This window comes from Aphanomyces invadans, assembly GCF_000520115.1.
Source record: "Aphanomyces invadans strain NJM9701 unplaced genomic scaffold supercont1.17, whole genome shotgun sequence".
NCBI lineage: Eukaryota > Oomycota > Saprolegniomycetes > Saprolegniales > Verrucalvaceae > Aphanomyces > Aphanomyces invadans.
Window position 1 is genome coordinate 1008538 of NW_008580162.1, and position 9862 is coordinate 1018399.

Genomic DNA, 9862 nt, shown 5'->3' on the forward strand with positions numbered 1-9862 from the left:
TTGTTGCCGTCGACCAACAGTGAAAGAGTCGAAGAAAATTCTGTTGGCAGCGTGAGGCTTGTCACCACCGCCGGCTCTCCGCACAACGCTACACCAGTAGCAGACTACACTAAGTTGTTCAGGGTAATGAGGTCTGGATTAGCCACAGTAGAGTCAATTGGTGCCGCTTGCCAGATTGAACAGAATTACGAAGTCGCAAAGCTGACAAAGCCCACGGGGGCTGCGAGGCAAGCAAATCTGACAGAAGTAACAAGAGCAGTAAATTGGTGAGTTCTGCCGGCAGATATCGTGCAGGCATGAGGCTACATCAAGGGCAGTCAGCGAGCGGCGCAACGGGGGGGGGCGGGCTATGTGAAATCCACTAAAGCAGCAAAGTGTGCCGCAAACATGAGTGCAATCACGTGGCCAAGGCAGAATACAAACGATACGGCACTCAGTTCCATCGTGGTGCACGACATCGGGAAACCATTAATCGCGCTGGCTACAAGGATCTCGCGGGAAGCCCGCCCTTGTGTTGTATGTTAGTTAGTATTGCATTCTTGATCGACTTCTCCTTTGCGTTGCTATAGTTTTGTATCACCATGCTTTTGGGCCATCGATAGAGACGCCGAATCCGTCACTCCAAGCCATCATAGACTTCGCAATCGCGTGCATTTATGAAGTCGTAATTTAACTTGACGGATGACGTTGCTGAGCTCTCTTTGGTGTTTTTGCCCTGTTGGGCGTGGGGTTGCTCGGACCGGGATGAGTCGGCCGGAGGCCAACGTGGTTCGACTCGCGGCTCGCTGAGGGGCTTCGTCGCATCGTTCTTCGTTATTGCTAGTGAAGTATAAACTCGTTGATGACCGAAGTGACGAAAGGTTGGGGTTGACCTCGCCCGCCGCGGCACAGTTCTGTGACCCCAACCCGCAACTTGTCGCCATCGCCACAACGAGTTGAATTTCTGGTTCAGACCCTCGGAGGCGAGCTCCACCGAGCATGCACCTTTGTACTGTAGAGGATCACGCCACTGCAGTATCGAGGAGGATGAGGTGGGTGCGATTCAAGTTTGCCGAAATGTTCTGGCAAGCGATGCCGCGAAAGGGCGAGGTACTGGACAGCGGTGACGGCGACAGGCGGTCAACCCCCGCGCGCGCTCGTTTGCGTCGGGAGCTGGCTGGTCGTCCGAGAAGTCAGTGGAGTTTGTCATGTTTCGTCGACAGGACACAATCCGACGACCCTGGCTCTGCACGCACAGGCCTGCCCAGCCAGCCAGTCAACCGACTGCTCCTGGTTCTATTCGGCTTCCGTCCCACCTGTCCCAAAGCGAACGAGATGGTCTTACGTATGTGTGCGACAATAGCCCTGCAGTTCCGATCTCCCTTGCGCACTCCTGACACATATCTACACACCACCGATCTCTATAGGTCGCAGCTGCATGCGGACGTTGTGTCTTGGACGAGAAGGTATGCAAGTCTCGGCGATGAATCGGCGAGGGCAGGACGTCGCAATGTCGGCCGGGAACATCCATCGGGAACGAATGGATCACGTTTACCAAAGCCGTTGTCTGGATGTACACGACACGGACAGCGGCGTGACTGCGTTTCTCACCGAAAACCCACTCTGTATGAGGCACTACAACTTGCCACAGGGGGACAGGATGTCACAAGGCGACGCAATTGTTAGCAAATCCATCACTAATCCCACCACATCACGAGCGGAGAGACAGATATGGGGCGGCCCTCGGTGGATCCAGCGTCTCCTTCTCGTGGACAGCGATCGGAAAGTTGCGACCATCCCCATGCATTCCCTCTATTGTGGAAACGACTGTCCCCCACCGGGACGGTGACGCAGAACATACATCTGCGTACCATTAACATCCAGGAGCGTGTACAAATCTCTCGCAAGACAGCGTCGTGGGTTGGTCGGGCGCAGCGGGAGCTCCCCGAACTCGATTGCTGTCATCTGGGACACCGACGCGTTTGTTGCGGTGGGATGTTCGCGTCCAACCACAAGTTTCGCTGTTCAATCAAAATGACGAAAAAAATGGATTCGATTGGCTACAATTTGGACTAGTTTTATCTGTCGAAGCATTCAAGCCAATCAAACGACTTCGTTTCATCTGAATTGGACCTTACGCTGGCCTTGATTGCACGAACCTCGGAAATGCGTACCTGAGAAATGTCGTGTTTCGTTCCGGCTCAACAGGTTGCCGACGCGTTGACCGACTTGACCAGCGCCGTCGCGCGCGCGTTCGAGCAGCCCGGGAGGAAGAATCCCACGCAGTTGAACGCCCTATTGTGTCGACGGCCCTTGCATGTTGCGCTGACTTGACAATGCCCTCTTCGTAGTTTGAACGGCGACGCAGTGGTGGGTGGCTCTGGTAGAGCCAGGTGTTAGAGCCAGCAGTTGCCAAGACAGGCCTTGCTTGTGTGGCCACCATGTTACACACCTGTGATGATGTATATCGTGGCCTCCAGCCGCCGCGGCATTCACAACGCTGCTCATCCAGCGGAGTCGCCCGTGTGTCCCCGTGGGGGCGTTCTATAAGAGTCGCTTGGCCGAACACGATGCGATGTGACACGGCAGAAGGATGGGAACCTTTCGTCGCCATCCGCTCTCATCCGACCAAGTACCTTTGTACAGCCATACGCTGCACAAAGGCTCCTGTGCATTTTAGGCCACTATCTCCGCCGCATTGTCGGCCCTCCATGGTTCATCTTGCATGAATCACACACGCGCGACTGTGATTGCAAAGCATCAGCTATTTTGACTGCAGGCGCGCCATGCACCATGTGGCAAGTGAGCCACGAAGGACCGAGCAGGGTGCCAGCTGTGGACGCAATACGGCCACCCCACGCTTGTCCAACTCATGCACGAAGTAGAAGTGGGATGCTCAGTGCCCTCTGGACGGCGCATTTTTCCCGATTCGTGGGCGGCCCAGCTGTCGCAGCAGCCATTTCAACTTTAGCCATGTCCCTCGCACATCATCCTCGTCAGCACGTGTCGTCGGACGTGTTACCGCCGCTGCATGCGTGGCTCCCGTCGGCCAACCCTTTCTTTCCAGTACCTCTGCAGCATGTATCGTACGCGACGTACGCCCATGACGGCGGTCTGGTCCATCCGCCGCCGCAAGAACAGCCGCACGTGCGCTCGTTTGCTGGACCGTCGCACAACCTACGCCGCCTTCCGTCGCTCTCCAATATCTTGAATCCGATCACAAGCACAGTAGCCCCAGTCACGATCCCGACCTACTCGCATGGACAACAGTACACGACGATGCCGAACTTTGTTGGCAATGTCGCACTGGAAGCACCGAACTTGACGCCGTCGCCGACCACGAGCACAGCCGCGTCGACTCACACCGTCGACGGCCTCGACGATGACCATCACCACCAGTCGCCGCATGTGATCCCTGAAGTGCCAGGCCAATGCTTGGAAGCTCAATGCAACGAGCCGGTAAAACATCGCGGTTTCTGCAAACGACACGGCGGCGCGCGGCGATGTTCTGTGCCGCACTGTACTAAAGGCGTTCAAGGCGGGAGTTTGTGCATCGGTCACGGTGGCGGCAAGCGGTGCCGGATCCCCGATTGCAACAAAGCGACCCAGTCCCAAGGACTTTGTAAAGCCCACGGCGGCGGGGTGCGATGCAAGTTTGACGGGTGCAACAAGAGCAGTCAAGGAGGCGGGTTCTGCCGACGACATGGAGGAGGCAAGCGATGCAGCGTCGAGGGGTGTCCACGGGGAGCCCAGCGGGGCGCGACGTGCGCTCAGCACGGGGGCAAGACGCGTTGTCTGGTCGCCGACTGCGTCCGAGCGGATCGCGGGGGCGGGTTTTGCGAAGTCCACCGACGCGGCAAAGTGTGCACACTGAGCTACTGCAACCGACTTGCTAAGGTCCAGTGCGATGGGTACTGCGCCCAGCACCACCGCGAGCGCCAACTTGCCTACCAGAAGTAGTGTTCATTTCAAGCGTTATTTATCGTCAAAGGTTTCATTTCTATCTTTAACTTCGCCACGGGCCGGCGAGAGTTCAATCCAGAGCGGCCACTTCATGGGCGCGATCGTCAGCCGAGCGCGAACTTCCTTGGCCGCTGTCCATTCTGACGTAATGCTGGTCACGTTGAGAGCCCGTTCCTCATATGGAGTGCATGCCGTTAGGACTTTGTACCATCCCACCACTTGGACAGCGAGCGAACTCTGAGCCTGAATCGGTATCGGAAAAATGAAAAGGTAGGACACATCGCCCAACGAAGTGACCCCTTTTACCGTGCATGGTGCCTAGGCCACCAGCAAGGCGTACGAGGTCGACGAAGTGCAAAAACCCCACTCCAGCACAGGCTCGGTCCCCCCCGACCGCGTTCAGCCGTTCCTGAGTCCACCAGTTTCGTCTAACCAAGATCCACCCCCGCCAGAACCTCGTCAAGCCGACACACAAGTGCCAAAGGACAAGAGGCACATCACGACTGGAAATGGCCTCGTTGATATCTCATACACGCAGCCCATGGGCGAGCGGCGGCTCATCAGAGCTGCGACGGAATCCGTACGTGCATGCGTCGAGGACGATGACGAGCTCGATCGCGCTTGACACGGTTGACAGGCACTTCGCACGAGCCTGTCCAACCCGACAAAGTATCGACGCCAGTCAATATGCATGGACTTGCACACGAACCTGTCATTGGCGTTCACCGTGGACGTTCTGGCCGAGCCCGTCACGCACAAACTCATGATGCAGTTCGCTGAGAGCATCCCGTATGCCCCGCAGCGGCTCCTGTTTTGGGCCGACGCGCAGCACCTCCGGTCGCTTCCGTCGTCCCAGTACACGGACAAGATCCTACGCAAGATATACGACAAATTTCTGAGCCCCGACGCGCAAACCCCGATTTGTGTACCAGCAGGGATGCTGAAGTCGATCCGGGCCGAGTTCAATAGCCCCAATGGCATCCAGACCGCGGGTACTTCCATCTTGATCGCCATCCTGGATGCGGAGTGGCAGACGCTGTGTGACATGTAGGAGTATACGCAGAAGCCCAAGCGCTTTGTCTCCGGGACCTGGAAAAAGACGTGTTTCCACGCTTCCGAAAGCACAGGTTGTACAACGAAATGCTCGAGGCTCTGGAAGAAAGGCCGTTGTCCAAGTGGAAGGCGGCGCTCACCGCGATGCACGCCCCGCGTCTTCAGTATGTGAATAGCCTCCCTGCCCCTCAAGTTGACGATCTAACGTGACACTTGCGTGGTCTTGCTTAGCTCACGGGCTATGCGCGAATCGTTCCAAAGCGTCTTGTCCAACGAAATCAAGCTGCGATACTTCAAAAGTTACTGCGTCGAAAACATGACGCTGGAAAACCTCATGTTCCACTTGGATGTGGAAGATGCCAAGCGGCTTCCCAATCAGTCCTTTGTCCAGGCGAGGTCCAAGAAGATCATCGACACATACATCCGCGACGGCGCGAAAATGCACATTCACCTGAGCCCGGAAATTCATGACGGCCTCGTTCAGAACCTTGACCGAAACGAAATCGACCCGGCCATGTTTGTCGACGCTCAGTACGTTGCCATGGAGTGTATCAAGACGGAAGTGTGGCCAAGGTTCAGGTCAGTGGCCGGCAATGGCATGACCGGGAAAGCCAGCGATGGATAGCTCACGACACTGCGCTAGCTCTTCGTCCATATATGTGCAACACATCCAGGAGAGCTCCTTGGCCGACAACGAGCTCGAGTCGTACGTGCCGTCCGTGTCTGCGTCCGACATAGACGCTCTTTTGTCGAATTTGGACGCCATGAGCTCGACCATGTACGCAACCTGCCTATTTCAATCGACAATGCAGCACTGCAACTTTGAACCGTTCTCCGATTCGACTAGACTCATCCAAAAGGCGATGGAACTCCCGACCAACTTAATGGCCAACATCGCCAAAGCGCACACGATTCACCACGACACTGCACTGGTGCTGCTGCAGGACAAGATTGGCCATCGCATGTTCAAGAAGTTTTTGAAAGTTCGCGGAAAGGATCACTTCGTGTCGTTTATCGATGACGTACGCGCTTGCAAAATGACAGGTCAACGCCAAGACGGTGGCCACGATATAGGTCGAAGAGTACACCAACCTGCCCGGCATTGAATACATGCAGCACACAGCCAAGAAGCTGTTCAAGAAATACCTCAGCGACCACGCGCGGTTGCAGGTCGACATGAGCACCAAGATGCGGCAAGACATTGAAGAAAAGCTCGATATGCCCACGATGGACATGTTCAAGCCCGCAATTGTAAAGGTCAAGACAGGTTTGCCCGTTCGTGTCTGTCCGTCATGCCTCGATTCAGTCTGTGGTCTGTAGGCTTGTTGCAAGATTCGTTGCTCCGGTATCTATCGTCCCCGATCCACGAAGAGCTTCATAACGATGCCGAGATCCCACAACTTGTCCGTGAGATGACTGCCGCCCGGAATTCGGGCAAACTCGAATTGCCGCACCTCGATTCCGTCCTCGGCCATCCCAAGTACATGTCCAACTTCAAAAAGTATCTGACTTCGCAGCACGCCGTCGAGAACCTCATTTTCCTCGAAGAGGTGCGTATTGAATGTCCATGTCACGCTAAAACATATCGATGGTAATGGTAGGTCGAAGAGTTTCGACGGCTGCCATCGTCACAAATCGTCCTGCGCAACGCCAAGAAGATCGTCGACAAGTACATCAATCAGGCGACTGCTCGGGCCCCGCTTCCCCTCGGAAAAGCGCTGCACGATTCGATGGTCAAGACTGCCGACGGCATGGAAAAGTCGTTCTTTTCGGGCGCTGTCCACGACATCATGCACGTCCTTCGGCAAGATGAAGTGCCCGAGTTTTTGGACGCCCCCCTTTTCATGGTTCGCACGAGAGCATGCAAGTTGAGGGGCAATGGACATTTATGACTGAGGATGTAGGTGCTCGTGGGTGCATGGGCGAGCCTCGACGAAACGTACGCAAGAAAGCAGCTCGTGGGGGATTTTGAACTCGCGTACTTCCGGCATCGATTTCACGCAATTTGCGAAACCAAACGCGACCGGCCTAAGTCGTAGGAGCAGCCATGTCGAACGAAATATTTATGATGGTTGGGTCGGTGGAGGCTGTGTCTTGTGTGCCATGCATACCACGAAGTTTGTACCCAACAGGTACCCCTCCCGATTCGATAACATCATTTGACTTTGGTTCAAACGGGTTGGGATACCGAACAACTATGCTCTGGGGCAATGAGACTAACTTCATCGCGACTTGCGCATATACCCGCAATGAAGTCAGCGAACACATGGATCAGATTTCTTCGGGGAGGGGCATCGTCGTGTGTCGCCAATTTCAGAGCCAGCGCATTCTCCCAAGCAAGGACAGGATGGATTTCATGTAGTGAGGAGTTGGAAAATTCAACTTTGCCGCCCAAATGTCTCCTCGGACAATGCGATTCGCCTCTGCTAGTCTCGACGCAGGAAAAGGCATGATTCTTCACGGTTAACCAGGCAAAGCCGTCATTTGTGCACGAAGTACTCTACGACACGTTCGTGCGTTGAGGCCGCCAGCGATAGAACGGAAATGCCACCTCAACGACACGATCCTGCCGCGTATGTGGAAGACTTTATCAATGGATTGTGTCGACTGAAGCGGATCTCCCATGACAATCGTCGAAGATAGTCGACCAAAAGGTGCGGCGACTCGATCAACAGAAGAACTTCCAGGCGAGTTATCATCACCACTCCCAAAATGCATAACCTGTGAACATGTCATCAAGTTAATTCACATGTTAAAGTTGGAGCATCTATCTTCACGATGCCGGTGAGAATACGCATCCATAAATGAATCAAAGGTTTCGGCTAACCATCGATGCTAGCCCTAACAATGTCGATAACCATCATTCGTTTTTTGCACCGCACGTGCAGCATGCTGTGTGGAGGGCGATCGCATCGCAGGATGCTTGTGTTTATTTGGCACACTCGGTATTTGTTGTGATTGCACACGTCCCCGCATCGACCAGGTTCTGCATTAACCCAGTTTAACTCCCATTACAATTACTAGTCCACCATACTCCCGGAGTACTTTTTACTACGTCACAACATAAACTGATCGTAAACGTTGTAGAGCCCCGTTGGGGTAACCCTGTCAGCAGAGCCCGGTGGGGCGTTTTGGCTTCAAGCAGTGAAAAACGTCAACAACGATTCGTCGACACCACGACATGCAGCATGTGTCCTCCAACACCGACGGATGAACTTGCCAACCTATGGCCACCCATTCAGTCCATCACACTGAAACTAACCCGTGTTCTGCAACCCACATCCTACATATCTCACGCTCAAGTTTGACTGGACTACCTGCCGCTACGATGGTGTGGGCAAAGCAATGGTTTGAGGAAGCGACGCCTCGCGTTTCAGTCACCGAAAACAGGTTGAAACGTGAAAAACCTCTTTCAACCTAACACTTCCATGTTTAAACGCAAAAAATGCGACAAAGACGCCGTTTGCCCTATGTCGTTGGCGATGACTGCTGTGATTGGTCCATTTCCAATTGATCAATGTGCTCGCTGTCGACGCCAATGCAGATGGCGCGGCCGATCCTGGTGACGATCCCGGACTTGGTGGGCCATGGCATCCAGATGCTGCCCGCCGAGGTATTCCTATCGTCGCCTTGGGGCGGCTCGTTCAACGTACTCCGATTTCGATATGACGCCCATCGCCAGGTACATTGGGGTCAAGTCACGAATGACCTAACTTGCTTCTCTCTCCAGACACTCCAAGAATCCGGGCAAGGTAATGCACCCCGTCGTATCGAATGGATCCATGCGCCTGCGTAGAGACATGAGACGGACATGGCTTTCACAGTCGGTCGCATGGTCGAATAGATTTGCTAGAGGTTCTACACGCGATCAAACCCATCTCAGGGCTGGAGCCCAGTTTTATCACCACCCACGGATACGGCGCGCTCGTGCTTCGCGTAATTTAGCCCTCTTCTGGTCAACTTGGCCTGACTCCGTGGACCTTGCTGTAGGAAGCGCTGCGTTCCATCGACTGGCGCGACGTTCGAACGAGACTTGTTATGGTAGCCCCTCCCAACCGAGGGTCCGGTCGATGTCGTTGTGCAATTGGTTTCTCAATGTGCGACCACTTGTAGGACCTTAAAACCGCGGTGGTGTCTGACGGCAAATGTCGCCAGGACGGAGCTGCAAACCCTACACGACTTTGACTTGGACATACGGCTTGGGAAGCTGCCTCGTCTAACTTCGGCTCTGGTCATCGCAGGCGCTCGCCATTTTCCGTGGTCACAAACGTCTGGGCCTTCCGACGGCGTTGTGTCCGTGGCGCACACGCACATGCCAGGCCATTACCAGCACATGGTGAGGCGAGGTCATTATCTTTGCCATGGACACCCGATCACCTTGAGTACGCTTTGTGTTCCATAGACGATATCGGCACCACACAATCTCATTATGGCCCATCCGTCCACACTTCGATTGACACGTGACTTTTTGCTGGGATAACGAATTGCAATACTAGTATTCCATTTACTGTGTTTGAAATGCGTGCATATAGGAGATGACGTGCTCTTTCAGAGGCAATAGCACATACACTAATGTCATGAACATCCAGATCTCAAGTAAGCTTCTCCACCGCTACAGGTGCGCTAGGGTACCACTCAATTCCTTGTTCATCCCAGTTCATGCGCCGTGGATATCTTACGCCCGTGCTCTACCTGAGGTGGATGCACTCGACGAGGTGGATGCAGCAGAGCACACGCACAGAAAGGAGTAGGTAAAAAGAAGAATGAATTGGTAGAGATGTGCTACCTAGCTCTGCTACATCAACATGGAAAGTTAAGGCGACACGTGGGGAGAGTCGCTAGCAACCCAGGCGACTTGATGTAAGGT

The 9862-nt window shown here is 54.5% G+C and overlaps 3 protein-coding genes across 3 annotated transcripts; all 3 read left to right on the forward strand.

Annotated features, from left to right (window-relative positions):
• Window positions 1-2952: 2952 nt before the first annotated feature.
• H310_08470 (hypothetical protein) lies at window positions 2953-3939 on the forward strand (the record flags this gene model as incomplete). Its single annotated transcript, XM_008874204.1, has 1 exon — window positions 2953-3939. The coding sequence occupies one exon, from the start codon at window positions 2953-2955 to the stop codon at window positions 3937-3939; it is 987 nt and encodes a 328-aa protein (XP_008872426.1).
• Window positions 3940-3998: 59 nt separating this feature from the next.
• On the forward strand, window positions 3999-7105 carry H310_08471 (hypothetical protein). Its single transcript, XM_008874205.1, has 12 exons — window positions 3999-4087; window positions 4141-4212; window positions 4265-4522; window positions 4580-4934; window positions 4994-5159; window positions 5227-5574; window positions 5639-5773; window positions 5843-6017; window positions 6070-6262; window positions 6316-6545; window positions 6597-6842; window positions 6900-7105. The coding sequence occupies exons 1-12, from the start codon at window positions 4034-4036 to the stop codon at window positions 7032-7034; spliced, it is 2367 nt and encodes a 788-aa protein (XP_008872427.1). The 5' UTR covers window positions 3999-4033; the 3' UTR covers window positions 7035-7105.
• A 1405-nt stretch (window positions 7106-8510) lies between these two features.
• H310_08472 (hypothetical protein) lies at window positions 8511-9514 on the forward strand (the record flags this gene model as incomplete). Its single annotated transcript, XM_008874206.1, has 6 exons — window positions 8511-8677; window positions 8726-8747; window positions 8840-8931; window positions 8986-9056; window positions 9109-9331; window positions 9398-9514. Coding segments are annotated over 6 exons (653 nt in total), but the record flags the coding sequence as incomplete, so codon positions are not given.
• Window positions 9515-9862: the final 348 nt, after the last annotated feature.

What these genes read in the sequence shown, in the direction of transcription:
- H310_08471 (XM_008874205.1), top strand. Translation starts at nt 4,034, where the DNA reads ATGGGCGCGATCGTCAGCCGAGCGCGAACTTCCTTGGCCGCTGTCCAT. An exon ending in GACGCCATGAGCTCGACCAT is followed by an intron (nt 5,774 to 5,842) that starts GTACGCAACCTG and finishes CGATTCGACTAG; the next exon opens with ACTCATCCAAAAGGCGATGG. An exon ending in TCGTGTCGTTTATCGATGAC is followed by an intron (nt 6,018 to 6,069) that starts GTACGCGCTTGC and finishes GCCACGATATAG; the next exon opens with GTCGAAGAGTACACCAACCT.